Below are 15,936 nucleotides of genomic sequence, written 5' to 3' on the forward strand. Positions count from 1 at the left end.
GAGCTTGTCATAAATAGCAACACAGTCCTTTCACCTTTATGGCTCTGGACCTATTTCAGGAACCGGAAACAAAAAACCAAATTTTATAATAAAAGATGCCCCTACGGCTCTTATATAGGAAATTACGAGGGTTTGAGGAGCTATGTGCCAGGAACAGTAGACAAAGACCAAATATAGGTTTCTTATTATAAATCACAATATCACAGCTCATGCTCTGGCCTTTGAACACAGATCCTTTATAGCAAAATGATAAGAAAATTCAAAATATATTGGAATATTACTGTAATCCCATTCAGTAATTATCCAGTCCATAATCATATAGAAATGTCTCTCACAGTGAGGCCACTCAGATTTGCAGGTTTCCATTGGAGACTTTGTCAGGTTCCAAAAGCAGGACTGGTCTCAAAACACATAGCTTAATCCTTTCTTCAGGCATCTGATATAATTGAACTGAGACAATATCATCTCTTGCTCTGAACCTCTTTTGAGGTAATATAATATTGGATTTCCTCATTACATAACCTATTTATTAATTCCTTTACCCGTAAGTGCCCTTTCCTGTTCTCTCCATTTACACCCATACTTTTCCACCTTTGGAAGGGATATTAGGTTCGGCTACTGTGCTGGTCTAGTCTAGCATATACCTCCCCTCAGTCCACCCCCCTTCAGATAGGACAAGGTTATATAGGTGCAAAACTAGTGGGCTATTTTTGCCACCAGGAAATACAGATACATTCACTGTTAACCCCAGTTTTGCCGGATGGGGTGAAGGTAAAACCTACCCCCATCAGGCCTTTAGGAATCCTGACAAAAGGCTTAAAAACATAGTTTCTTGCTTAGGAATTATCCCTGTTTCCAGTATTTGTAGTTGTAGCTGTGGTCCTGTGGCCACTGCATCAGGTAGAAAAAAAATTGAGGTGATGTGAGGAAGAAGGAAAGAAAAAATATAATGGTTATACCAGCATCATCTTTTTTCGCAAGAATTGTATAGTCGTTTCAGCATCCTTGCCCCATCCCCCAGATGCACCAGAAAAACATAAGTCTATTGAGCGGGGACCCTCCTTTAGCCCCATTCATGTTCACACTGAGTATGAGCACTCTTAGGAAGGTATGTAAGCCAGCCCATCATGCTTTTATCTCCGCCCCCCCATCTTAGACAACCAATGTTTTAATTGCCCATTCTAGTTCTCTATCGAACTACTACTCTGAGGAGGATATCTTTCTGCCCACTGTTAGATATTATGGACTGTTAAGTGCGTTCCTTGGTCTGAAGAAATAAGTCAACTGTCCAGATTGGTGCAATATCTTCTGTTCCAGTTCTTTTATAGCATTATGTGCATTTGCATTTACACTGGGTAAGCAAATCCCAGTCCAGAGTCAGTATCTATTCCTGTCAAGACCCATTTGTAGTCCCCCAGGGCTACCAGCCTCAGTCTGACTTGCCAGCTATATTCAGGGCCTTCCCACAGGGAAATCTGCCACATAGCCATCTGCAGTCTCTGTCTCTTTTGCTGGCAGACAGAACAGTTCTTATTGGCATTTAGTGCCTCAGAGGGTGCAAGAGGAATATGTCTAGATTCAGCCCATCTCTGCACTGCTGTAGACCCCTAATGTCCACCTATTTTATAGACCCAGGTGGCCACCTTAAGTGAGCATATGGGCATATCTGCTTGTCGATTCCAATCACCTTCTAAAATGGGAAGAGAGTTCAGATGGGCATCAATGTGTCCTACTTTAATGTACACCTCAAATTTCCATAGGGCTGTGCCCCATATGGGCATCCTTTTAATAGGTCAGGTTTCCATTGCCCTTCTGCCTGACCATATGGCCAGGCCAGGAACAGTAGATGAAGATTTCTTATTATTATCTCAGTAACACACCAGAGGACTCACCACAGTGTCATTCCTTAGGTCCCAAGGTCCCTAGGTGGTCTGCCTTCTTCTCTGTACCTTTCAGTCTCCTATATTTATTTTATATATAATATCCAGGGGTTTAGCTGTACTTAGTAGGAAATAGGGAGAAATGAGGCTATTCCATTTTGACCTGGAACCAAAGAATTAATGTCATTTAGTCATCTGTAAGAGAGAACCTCACTTTCTAAATATCCTCATATACAGGAACCACCAGAGACTGAGTGTGCAAAAGATTTGTTTGGTGGCAGACTTACTTCTGACATGATTGCTGAACGACAAGGACATTCAAACTTCACCCAAATGCAAGAACTAAATTGGACTTCATCATCTATCAGGTACAATCATTTTATTCTATGCTATTTGATATTATAATATATAGTTATTATTATTTTTCTAAGGTTTATAATTTATACATCTTATCCAAATATAACCAGTAATTCCGAAAATCATCTACACTACTTCACAATCTCATACTAACTTTACCATCTTTGAATTGCATTAATAACTTTTATTATCACACACTATGATTAAAAATGTCATCAATCTCTTTCTAAGACCTTATATTTCCCTTTTCTTTTACAACCAAGCTTTTAAAATTAGAACATACTAGGTTTGCTCCTCACATTGTATCACTCTAATCCAATGCTCTCTGGCTACCACTGCCACCATTCCTCTGATGCTGTTCTCATGAATGTTATCATTGTCCTCCTGTTTAATAAATCCATTTCTCTTCTTTCTTTTTCTATTCTGCACTCTACACAGGCAGACATCTTTAGCCATAGTTTTAATTTATGACAATGACCCCCTAATTTACCCCAAACCTAGGCTCCTAATTTGAATATTCGATTGCTCTCTAGATAGCATCTAGGAAACAACATTCACCTGTTGTCACCCAAGCCAAAAATCTAGAGTCCACTCTCTCTCTCCTTTGTCCTCCATTTTTAATTAATCACTACATTCTATAGAGTCTGTGTCTTAAGTATGTGTCATAGTTCCTCCCTTCTTTCCATAGTCATTGCCCTTGTCCTAGGTTGGGGAATTAACTAATTTAGAAACTATTGTTTTTTTTTGTCTTATACAACCTTACCTGCAAATTCATCTATTATCCATACCACCTTCTAAGATGCAAGTTTTATCAGATCACTTCCCTTCTCAACATTGCTCAGTGTCTTTCCACTGTCTACAGAATAAAATTTTAAATCTCTTTGTATGACATAGAAGGCCCTCCCTTTTTTATTATAGTTTTTCTGAATCCCATTTCTTGAGGACACAGACAGTGACTTTCATATTTGTTGTAGCCTTTCCAAACATATTGTCTGCACTTAGGAAATAACTAATGAAAACATATCAAAAGAATAAATGACTTTTAATGTATAAAGTGTGTCATAATTATAACTTCAGGGTTGAGGATTTGTTTAAAGGTGTGGTAGGCTTTTGCACAGCCAAGGAAACCATCAACAAAATGAAAAGACAACCTACTGAATGTGAAAAAGTATTTGCAAATTAAATATATGACCAACAAGAGGTTAATATCCAAAATATATAAACAGACCATACAATTCAACATCAAAAACAAGACAAAACAAAAACCAACCTGATTAAAAATTGGCAGAAGAGATCTGAATTGACATTTTCCAAAGAAGACATACAGATAGCCAACAGGCACATGAAAAGATGCTCAACATCGTTTATCATCAGACAAATGCAAATTAAAACCACAATGAGGGCTTCCCTGGTGGTGCAGTGCTTGAGAGTCTGCCTGTCGATGCAGGGGACATGGGTTCGTACCCCGGTCTGGGAAAATCCCACATGCCACGGAGCGGCTGGGCCCGTGAGCCACGGCTGCTGAGCCTGTGCATCTGGAGCCTGTGCTCTGCAACCGGAGAGGCCACAACAGTGAGAGGCCCGCGTACAGCAAAAAACAAACAAACAAACAAAGAAACGAACAAAACCCACAATGACATATCATCTCACACTTGTCAGAATGGCTATCATCGAAAAGGCCACAAATAACAAATGTTGGCAAGGATGTGGAGAAAAAGGAACTGTCATATACTGTTGGTAGGAATGTAAATTGGTACAGCCACTATGAAAAACAGTATGGTTTCTCAAAAAAACTAAAAATAGAACTACCATGTGACCCAGCAATTCCACTCCTGGGAAAAAATGAAAACACTAATTCAAAAAAGATACATGGGGCTTCCCTGGTGGCGCAGTGGTTGAGAGTCCGCCTGCCGATGCAGGGGACACGGGTTCGTGCCCCGGTCTGGGAGGATCCCACATGCCGCGGAGCGGCTGGGCCCGTGAGCCATGGCTGTTGAGCCTGCGCGTCCGGAGCCTGTGCTCCGCAACGGGAGAGGCCACAACAGTGAGAGGCCCGCATACCGCAAAAAAAAATAAAAAAATAAAAAAATAAAAAAAAAGATACATGCACCCCCAATGTTCATAGCAACATTATTTACAATTGCCAAGATATGGAAGAAACCTAAGTGACCATAAACAGATGAATAAAGAAGATGTGGTATATACATATAAAATGGAACAGTACTCAGCCACAAAAAAGCATGAAATTTTGTTTCTGCTATTTGCAACAACATGGATGGACGTGGAGGGTATCATGCTAAGTGAAATACATCAGACAGAGATAGACAAATACTGTATGATATTACTTATATGTAAAAAATAAACTATGAATATAACAAAAAAGACTCACAGATATAGAGAACAAACTAGTGGTTACCAGTGGGGAGAAGGAAGGGGGTGGGACAAGATAAGGGTAGGAGATTAAGAGGTACAAACTACTATGTATAAAATAAATAAGCTACAAGGATATACTGTACAACACAGGGAATATAGCCAATATTTTATAACAAATATAAATGGACTATAATCTTTAAAAATTGTGAATCAGTATTTGTACACCTGAAACTTACATAATATTGTATATCAACTATACCTCAATTAAAAGAATATATAAATGAAATAAATTGGAATATATGAAAAAAAGAAGTGTTTAGAAGAAGGTGATTTAGCTTTATGCTATTCTCCCTCATAGCTCAAAGGAAGGTAAAACACTTTTAAAGCTGTGGACTAGGAATCAAGCATTCTGACCAATTAACAAAACATCCTTACAAGGTGGAATGCCATAAAAGTTTTCAGGAGATTCCACAGAAAACTCTGTTTTCCAAGAAATTACCTACTTTCTCCTTTTCTTTCCTATCCCAAACCCCTTCCTGGCATTTCAGAAATAACCTATTGCATATATATCCTCTGCAGTTTACAACCTGAAGATCTTATGGTTTACCATATCAACTTCACTATGACTTCATGAACATGTATGGAATTATAAAGAAATTGGAAATGTTTATTTTTAACATTTCTTTTATGATAGTTCTATATTTATGTGATAATAGACATGTTTTTTTAAGTCAGTGAAATTGTATGTGATTTTCTTACACAGGTATCCGACAAAAATGTATATTTATCTGATCATTTGGCCCATATATTTTATTTCTTTAAACTAACTTTACTTTTTATTTATTTTTTAAAATAAATTTATTTATTTAATTATTTTTGGCTGCTTTGGTTCTTTGTTGCTGTGCGTGGCTTTCTCTATTTGCGGCAAGCAGGGGCTACTCTTGGTTGCAGTGTGCAGGCTTCTCATTGCGGTGGCTTCTCTTGCTGCGGGGCAAGGGCTTTAGGTGCGTGGGCTTCAGTAGTTGTGGCATGCGGGCTCAGCAGGTGTGGCTCGCGGGCTCAGTAGTTGTGGCTTGCGGGCTCTGGGCTCAGTAGTTGTGGTGTATAGGCTTAGTTGCCCCGTAGCATGTGGGATCTTCCCGGACCAGGGCTCGAACCTGTGTCCCCAGCATTGGCAGGCGGATTCTCAACCACTGCGCCACCAAGGAAGCCCTGACGCATATATTTTATATTAAGGCAATTCTTTTCCATAGAATTTGTCAGATGAGATTTTTTTTTTTTTTTTTTTTTTGCGGTGCGCGGGCCTCTCACCATTGTGGCCTCTCCCACTGCGGAGCACAGGCTCCGGACGCACAGGCTCAGTGGCCATGGCTCACGGGCCCAGCCGCTCCGTGGCATGTGGGATCTTCCTGGACCGGGGCACGAACCTGTGTCCCCTGCCTCAGCAGGCGGACTCCCAACCACTGCGCCACCAGGGAAGCCCCAGATGAGATTTTTTAAAAAATGCCTTTGGGGTTACACATGAGAGATTCACCAATATAATTTGCCTGTTAAAATTAAAACTGCATTTACTCTGTCTAAATTCAGAACTGTGGATTTGATTCCAGTTGACCAATTTAGAAATGTGTGTAATGTGAATCTACAGAACAATAATCTTACCTCATTCAGTGGATTAATCTATCTGCCTAACGTGAAGGTGAGTCACTCACAAATTTTCTTTTTTCTTTCAAGGTTTTCAGTGCAAGTTGTAATCTTCTTTACTTTGGGCTAAAATGTATATTCATGTCATTAAAGAAGAGAAATTAATTTTCCAAAAGTATTTTTTCACCAAGAAAAAAAAGCATTACTTCCCAGAGGTATTTCGGTTGATGTCAATTTTATGTGATTGTCTTATAAGCAGTGAATCTTCCTCTCTAGTAGGAGATGGGATGGAAGGCTGCCTCTGTAGTGAGTGAAGTTGGAGGACACTGTGTTTCTCAAAGCAGCCTCATTGCCTCCTGTCCTATAGCTTTGAGCCATCTACTAATGCCTTTTAAACTTAGGGAAATAATGGTCTCTCCACCTAGAGTTATTTCATCTAAATAAGGCTTGGAGAAGTCAGGAGTACAGATTGAGAAAGTTGAGCAGCTTTCTAGGGTCTCCATTATTTTGTTTGAAATGGTGTATTTTTCAGCATGTCAGATAATAAAAAACACATTCAAAGCCAAATCCAGACAATTTGGGACATAAACATTTGTCATTTTTAACACTAATATATTAAATTATGTTGTATAGTCAAAGATATATTTACAGCATCATTCATATGTTAATATCTGATTAATAATGGATTCCTTCTGTAGGTCTTATGCCTCAACCATAATCATATTGAATCAATCATGCCCCAACTAAAGCCTCAGACTCACTTGACCAAGAGACAACTACTCTACCAGAAAGTGCCTTCAAGTGGCTATGGGCAGCAAGGAACTTCAAAAATAAACAGGTATTATTCTTTTTTTTTACAACTATAAATAATTTTGGTTGGGAATTTAAAAAGCAGTTAGTCACATTAATGACAGCAGTACATACATTTAGCTTATTTTAATACTTAATTTAATAGCTACATGCCAAAAATAAACTTCACAAATAAAAAGATACCAAAATACTCCTTTGTTATTATTTTTTCCCAGCCGTCTCCATTTCATACTTATATTGTATGATAAATAAATTTCATTTTATTGCTGAGTAGTATTCCATTATATGACAAGTTGTTTATCTATTTATCATTGATGAACATTGGGGTTATTTCTAGTTTGAAGTTATTTTGGTTAAAGATGCTATGAAAATTTATACACATCCTTTATATTGGAGACTACTCAGATTTGCTTTTTAACAGCTTTACTGAAGTACAGCTTACTTACCATATTCACTCATTTTAAGTGTATAATTTTTACTAAATTTATAGAGTTGTGCAACTACTACCTACTGCAGTACAGTTTTAGAACATTTCCATCACACAAGAGAGATGCCTTGTGTCTATTTGGAGTCAATTCCCTTTTGCACCTCTAGGTCCAAGAAACCACTAATCTACTTTCTATAGAGTTATGTTTTCTAGACATTTTATATAAATGGAATCATATAATTTGTGGTCTTTTGCATTTGACTTCTTACACTTAGAAAATGTTTTTGAGATTCATCCATGTTATAGCATCTATTAGTAGTTCATTCTTTTTTTATTGCTGAATATGTTGGGCATTCCATTGTCTGGATATATGCCACATCATGTTTATCTATTCACCAGTTGATAGACATTTGGATTGTTCCCACTTTGGGGTTGGTATGAATAATGATGCTATAAAGATTTGTGTATAAGTATTTGTATGTGCTCACGTTCACATTTCTCTTGAGTAGACAAATAAGAGTGAAATTCCTGAGTCGTATGGTAATTTAATGTTTAACTTTTTAAGAAACTGCCACACTGTTTTCCAAAGTGGTTGCACCACTTTACATTACCAAAAATTTTTGAAGGTTCTAATTTCCCCACATCCACACCAACACTTGTTGTCTGTGTTTTTGATTACAGCCATTCTAGTGGAGTTAAAGAAGTATCTTGGGCTTCCCTGGTGGCGCAGTGGTTGAGAGTCCACCTGCCGATGCAGGGGACGCGGGTTCGTGCCACCGTCCGGGAGGACCCCACGTGCCGCGGAGCGGCTGGGCCCGTGGGCCAGGGCCGCTGAGCTTGCGCGTCCGGAGCCTGTGCTCTGCGGCGGGAGGGGCCACGTCAGTGAGAGGTCTGCGTACCGTAAAAAAAAAAAAAAAAAAGAAGTATTTTATTGTGGTTTTAATTTGCTGGCTTTTTGCTTTCACTGCTGTGGCCTCTCCCGTTGCGGAGCACAGGCTCCGGACGCGCAAGCTCAGTGGCCATGGCTCACAGAACCCAGCCGCTCCGTGGCACGTGGGAGCTTCCTGGGCCGGGGCACGAACCCATGTCCCCTGCCTGTATTGGCAGGTGAACTCTCAACCACTGCGCCACCAGGGAAGCCCTGTGATTTCAGCTTGCATTTCCCTCATGACTAATGTTGAGCAGTTTTTCATATGCTTATTAGCCATTATTATATCTTATTTGTGACTGTTTAAATCTTTTGCTTATTTTTCAATTATGTTGTTTGGATTTTTATTATTGAGTTCTTTAAATATTCTGGATACAAGCCCTTTATCAAATAAATGACTTACAAGTATTTTCTCTCAATGTGTGGCTTGTCTTTTAATTTTCTTAAACGGTGTCTTTTAAAAGAATTTTAATTTTGATAAAGTCCAATTTATTAACTTTTTCTCTTACAGATTATGATTTTGTTGTTGTACCTAAGAACTCTTTGCCTAACCTAAGTTCACAAAGATTTTCTCACATGTTTTCTTCAAAAAAAACTTTTTTCCTCTTACATTTAGGACTATGATCCATTTTGAGTTTATTTTTGTACATGTTTTGAGGTAAAATGTGAGGGCTAAATTCATCTTTTTGCACGTGTATATTCATTTGTTCCAGCACCATTTGTTTAATATACTATCCTTTCCCCCACTGAGTTTCCTTGGTACCTTTGTTGAAAATCAATTCACCACAAATATAAAAGTTTGTTTCTGGACTCTTAATTCTATTCCATTGATCTAGGTGTCTGTCCTTTTGCCAGTTCCAGACTGGTTTGATTACTGCAGCTTTATAAGTTTTGAAATCAGGACATGTAAGCCCTCCAACTTTGTTCCTTTTAAAGATTGTTTTGGATATTCTGGGTTATTTGCATTTCCTTATAACTGTTACGATGAGACAGTTATTTTCTGGAGAAAGAACGAAAACCTGCTGGAATTTTGATAGAGATTGCATTGAAACTACTGATCAATTTTGGAACAACTACCACCTTAGTAGTAATAGTGAGTTTTCTAATCTATGAACACGGAATATTTCTCCATTTATTTAGATATTTAATTTATCTCAGCAATATTTTGTAGTCTTCTGTGTACACATTTTGTACTCCTTTTGTTAATTTTTTGTGAAGTATTTTATCCTTTTTTATACTATTGTGAATAGAAGTCTTAATTTCATTCTCAGTTTATTGAAGATGTATAGAAATTCAGTTGATTTCTGTATATTAATCTTTTACCCTGTAATCTTGCTGAACTCATTTATTGGTGCAATAATAGTTTTTTGGTGGATTCCTAAGGATTTTCTAAATATAAGATCCTGTCATCTGAGAGTAAAGACAGTTTTACTAACTCCTTTCCAATCTGAATACATTTGTATTTTTCTTTTCCTTGCCTGATTGCACTGGCTCTTGCTTTTTTATTTCAAGTAACTCTTTCTGTATTTCTTTGTTCTTTAGCATATAAAACTGTTTTTAAAGAAGAAAATGTGATTATTATATAAATTATGAAGACAGAATATTATAGTTTGATTTATTAGTAAATACATTCTTTTTCTTTTTAAACTTCAATTTATAGTAAGTACATACTAAACTGTCTTTTCATGTTTATACAAACAGCTGGTTTGAAATTAAGTTTATGGGCTCAAACTTACATGTGTGTTTCAGAGATACAATGAGCAGTGAAAATTTGCCTCCAATAATGCACAGTTTAGAAGTTCTTCATTTGGGCTACAATGGAATTTGTAATCTGATTCAGCTACAACTTAACAGACTAAGAAATTTAAAATTCCTCTTTCTTCAGGGTGAGTAGCAACCTGTTCATGTGTAAGTCTTTATTATTAAAAACTGATTTGATTATCATCCTGTTTTGAAAGCAAATATAAGCATCAACATTAAAACAGATTCATTGACAAAAATATTTTAGTAATCACTAATGGGTTTATCTTGGGTTATTTATATAAATAATGTAAATGTGATATTCTAGAGCTATAGAATATTGCATTCTAGCTCTGACACCAAAACACATGGCATTTTCTATGCAGCATGAATGACATAATGGGGCTAGAGTGGTGTCAGTGGAAAGGGTGAGTCCAAAATGCAGTTTAAAAGAAGTAAATATTAGTACTTAATGACTAGATATACAAGGAAAGAAAAATAGTTCAAGATGTTTGCATGCTTTCATTAAGAGATTGGGCAAAATGAGGTACTAAAGCTAGGGAAAGATTAGTTAGTGTTGTGACAAATTTGAGACATTAAAATGGAAACTTTTTCAAGTTGTAGTACTGCACCACAGGTCAGAACTGGAGATGTATATTTTAGAATTATCCCAGTGGAGGTAACAGGTAAAGTCATAGCATATGTGCTTACTTAGGAAATAAGTATAGAGAAAGAATGAAAAGCCAAAAAGAGATGTGGAGACAAACCCACTACCTCTCAGCAATTCCCTTCCACATCCCACACCCAGTATTAAGAAGAGTGGAATAACCACCAGTAAAGGAGACATTCACAAAATTTTGAAAGAAAACCAAGAAATACAAACTCTAAATGTCAGGAGAAATGAGGGTGATTGACCTAAAGTCAAATGACAAAAAGAATGAGGCCTATGAAAAAAATACTGGATGTACACAATTGGATTCAACAAAAGAGACCACTAGTAACCTTCAGAGTATCAGATTTGGAAGTGTGGGAAGAGCAAAAACCAAAGTGAAAGCAATATAGAGGGAAGTGGTTGGATAGGCAGTAAAGACAACAAACAGAGGATGCATGCTCAAGGAACTTGTCCCTGAAAAGAAGGTAAGAGATCAGATGGTAGCTAGTGAAATTAAAAGCATATTTTAAAGGTTTGTAAAGAGGTGAGTTAGGTTAAAGATACTGAACAGGAGGAGATAATTCTAAGGTCAGTCTAAAGAGGGAAGAGGGCAAAAGTTGTAGAGGAGTACACAAATGTAGGCAGTGATAAGATGAGGCCATGCCATGGTCTACCGTAGAGTTAATGAAATTACATTTCACATGTTGTGTTAAGTTTGCAAGATGGTGGGAAAGGTACAGTCTTTAGGGAAAGGGCAGGGTGGGGCTGTAGGGAAGCAAGTTAGAATCTTAAGGGTTAAGAGTCAAATTTATCTAAAATGTAACTATCTAGTTAAATAAGTGGGAGTTGGGAGACCATCAAGATGGTGGAGGAGTAGGACGTGGAGATCACCTTCCTCCTCACAAATACATCAAAAATACATCTGCATGTGGAACACTCCTACAGAACACCTACTGAACATTGGCAGAAGACCTCAGACTTCCCAAGGGCAAGAAATCCCTACGTACCTGGGTGGAACAACAAAAAAAAGTAAAAACAGAGACAAAAGAATAGGGACGGGACTTCCACCTCTGGGAGGGAGCTGTGAAGGAGGAAAAGTTTCTACACAATAGGAAGCCCCTTCACTGGTGGAGACGGTAAATTGTAGACTTCAGGTTTGCTGTCTGAGACTGACTTGTTTCTGATTTTTATGTTTATCTTAGTATAGTTTTTAGCGCTTGTTATCATTAGTGGATTTGTTTATTGGTTTGGTTGCTCTCTTCTTTTTTTAATTACGTTTTAATTTTTTTATTTTAATAATTAAATTTTTAAAAAAATTTTTAATTTAATCTGAGCCATGTGGCTGACAGGGTCTTGATGCTCCGGCCTGATAGCAGGCCTGAGTGTCTGGGGTGGGAGAGCCAAGTTAAGGACATTGGACCACCAGAGACCTCCCAGCCCCAAGTAATAACAATTGGCAAGAGCTCTCCCAGAGATCTCTGTCTCAACACTAAGACCCAGCTCCACTCAATGGCTAGCAAGCTCCAGTGCTGGACACCCCATGCCAAACAACTAGCAAGACAGGAACACAATCCCATGGATTAGCAGAGAGGCTACCTAAAATGATACTAAATGCACAGACACCCCCAAAACACACCACCGGACGCAGCCCTGCTCACCAGAAAGACAACAGCCAGCCCAACCCACCAGAACACAGGCACCAGTGCCCTCCACCAGGAAGCCTACACAAGCCATTAAACCAACCTTACTCACAGGGGGCAGACACCAAAAACAACAGGAATTACGAACCTGCATGCTGTGAAAAAGAGACCCCAAACACAGTAAGTTAAGCTAAATGGGAAGACAGAAATATGCAGCAGATGAAGGAGTATGGTAAAAACCCACCAGACCAAACAAATGAAGGGGAAATAGGCAGCTACGTAAAACAGAACTCAGAGAAATGACAGTAAAGATGTTCCAAAATCTTGGAAACAGAATGGAGAAAATACAAGAAACGTTTAACAAGGACCTAGAAGAATTAAAGAGCAAACAAACAATGATGAAGAACACAAGAAATGAAATTTAATATTCTCTAGAAGGGATCAATAGCAGAATAACTGAGGCAGAAGAACGGATAAGTGACCTGGAAGATAAAATAGTGGAAAAAACTACCAAAGAGCAGAATAAACAAAAAAGAATGAGAAGAATTGAGGACAGCCTCAGAGACCTCAGGGACAACATTAAACACACCAACATTCGAATTATAGGGGTCCCAGAAGAAGAAGAGAAAAAAGGATCTGAGAAAATATTTGAAGAGATTATAGTTGAAAACTTCCCTAACATGGGAAAGGAAATAGTCAATCAAGTCCAGGAAGTGCAGAGAGTCCCATACAGGATAAATCCAAGGGGAAACACACCAAGACACATATTAATCAAAATATCAAAAATTAAATACAAAGAAAAAATATTAAAAGCAGCAAGGGAAAAACAACAAATAACATACAAGGGAATCCCCATAAGGTTAACAGCTGATCTTTCAGCAGAAACTATGCAAGCCAGAAGGGACATGTTTAAAGTGATGAAAGGGAAAAACCTACAACCAAGATTACTCTACCCAGCAAGGATCTCATTCAGATTCAATGGAGAAATTAAAACCTTTACAGACAAGCAAAAGTGAAGAGAATTCAACACTACCAAACCAGCTTTACAACAAATGCCTAAGGAACTTCTATAGACAGGAGACACAAGAGAAGGAAAAGACCTACAATAACAAACCCAAAACAATTAAGCAAATGGTAATAGGAACATACATATTGATAATTATCTTAAATGTAAATGGATTGAATGCTCCAACCAAAAGACATAGACTGGCTGAATGGATACAAAAACAAGACCCATATATATGCTGTCTACAAGAGACCCACTTCAGACCTAGAGACACATACAGACTGAAAGTGAGGTGATGGAAAAAGATATTCCATGCAAATGGAAATCAAAAGAAAGCTGGAGTAGCAATTCTCATATCAGATAAAATAGACTTTAAAATAAAGACTATTACAAGAGACAAGGACACTACATAATGAGCTAAGGATCAATCCAAGAAGAAGATATAACAATTGTAAGTATTTATGCACCCAACATAGGAGCACCTCAATACATAAGGCAAATGCTAACAGCCATAAAAGGGGAAATCGACAGTAACAAAATCATAGTAGGGGACTTTAACACCACACTTTCACCAATGGACAGATCATCCAAAATGAAAATAAATAAGGAAACACAAGCTTTAAATGATACATTAAACAAGATGGACTTAATTGATATTTATAGGACATTCCATCCAAAAATGACTGAATACACTTTCTTCTCAAGTGCTCATGGAACATTCTCCAGGATAGATCATATCTTGGGCCACAAATCAAGCCTTGGTAAATTTAAGAAAATTGAAATCGTATCAAGTATCTTTTCCAACCACAATGCTATGAGACTAGATATCAATTATAGGAAAGAAAATGTTAAAAATACAAACACATGGAGGCTAAACAATATGTTACCAAATAACGAAGAGATCACTGAAGAAATCAAAGAGGAAATCAAAAAATACCTAGAAACAAATGGCAATGAAAACACAACAACCCAAAACCTATGGGATGCATCAAAAGCAGGTCTAAGAGGGAAGTTTATAGCAATACAATCCTACATCAAGAAACAAGAAAAATCTCAAATAAACAACCTAACCTTACACCTAAAGCAATTAGAGGAAGAAGAACAGAAAACCCCCAAACTTAGCAGAAGGAAAGAAATCATAAAGATAAGGTCAGAAATGAATGAAAAAGAAGTGAAGGACACAATAGCAAAGAACAATAAAACTAAAAGCTGGTTCTTTGAGAAGATAAACTGAATTGATCAACCATTAGCCAGACTTTTCAAGAAAAAAAGGGAGAAGACTCAAATCAACAGAATTAGAAATGAAAAAGGAGAAGTAACAACTGACACTACAGAAATACAAAGAATCATGAGGGATTACTACATGCAACTGTATGCCAAAAAAATGGATAACCTGGAAGAAAGGGACAAATTCTTAGAAAAGCACAACCTTCTGAGACTGAACCAGGAAGAAATAGAAAATATAAGCAGACCAACCACAAGCACTGAAATTGAAAGTGTGATTATAAATCTTCCAACAAACATAAAGTTCAGGACCAGATTGCTTCACAGGCGAATTCTATCAAACTTTTGGAGAAAAGCTAACACCTATCCTTCTCAAACTCTTCCAAAATATAGCAGAGGGAGGAACACTCCCAAACTCATTCTACAAGGCCACCACCACCCTGATGCCAAAACCAAAGATGTCACAAAAAAGAAAACTAAAGACCAATGTTACTCATGAACATAGATGCAAAAATCCTCAACAAAATACTAGCAAACAGAATCCAACAGCACATTAAAAGGATCATACACCATGACCAAGTGGGGGTGTATCCCAGGGATGCAAGGATTCTTCAATATATGCAAATCAATCAATGTGATACCCCATATTAACAAACTGAAGGATAAAAACCATATGATCATCTCCATAGCTGTAGAAAAAGCTTTCAACAATATTCAACACGCATTTATGATAAAAAACTCTCCAGAAAGTAGGCATAGAGGGAACTTGCCTCAACATAATAAAGGCCATATATGACAAACCCACAACCAACATCATTATCAATGGTGAAAAACTGAAACCATTTCCTCTAAAATCAGGAACAAGACAAGGATCCCACTCTCACCACTATTATTCAACATAGCTTTGGAAGTTTTAGCCACAGCAATTAGAGAAGAAAAAGAAATAAAAGGAATCCAAATCAGAAAAGAAGAAGTAAAGCTGGCACTGTTTGCAGATGACATGATACTTTACATAGAGAATCCTAAAGATGCTACCAGAAAACTAGTAAAGCTAATCAGTGAATCTGGTTAAGTAGCAGCATACAAAATTAATGCACAGAAATGTCTTGCATTCCTATACACTAATGTTGAAAAATCTGAAAGAGAAATTAAGGAAACACTCCCATTTACCATTGCAACAAAAAGAATAAAATGCCTAGGAATAAACCTACCTAAGGAGACAAAAGACCTGTATGCAGAAAAGTATAAGACACTGATG

General features: G+C 37.5%; 1 protein-coding gene across 1 annotated transcript in view; it reads left to right on the top strand.

Moving 5' to 3' along the window:
• LRRC9 (leucine rich repeat containing 9) overlaps positions 1-15,936 on the top strand; it is a gene marked incomplete at its 3' end in the record, with an annotated part of 95,673 nt that overhangs the window by 60,330 nt on the left and 19,407 nt on the right. The window contains exons 23-26 of the mRNA XM_081230274.1: positions 2,118-2,248; positions 6,198-6,306; positions 6,950-7,089; positions 10,166-10,302. Of these exons, the coding sequence (XP_081086400.1) occupies positions 2,118-2,248; positions 6,198-6,306; positions 6,950-7,089; positions 10,166-10,302 (517 nt within the window). The remainder of the gene's footprint in view (positions 1-2,117; positions 2,249-6,197; positions 6,307-6,949; positions 7,090-10,165; positions 10,303-15,936) is intronic.

The sequence above is a fragment of the Mesoplodon bidens genome, assembly GCF_964165515.1.
Source record: "Mesoplodon bidens genome assembly, chromosome: 3".
NCBI lineage: Eukaryota > Metazoa > Chordata > Mammalia > Artiodactyla > Ziphiidae > Mesoplodon > Mesoplodon bidens.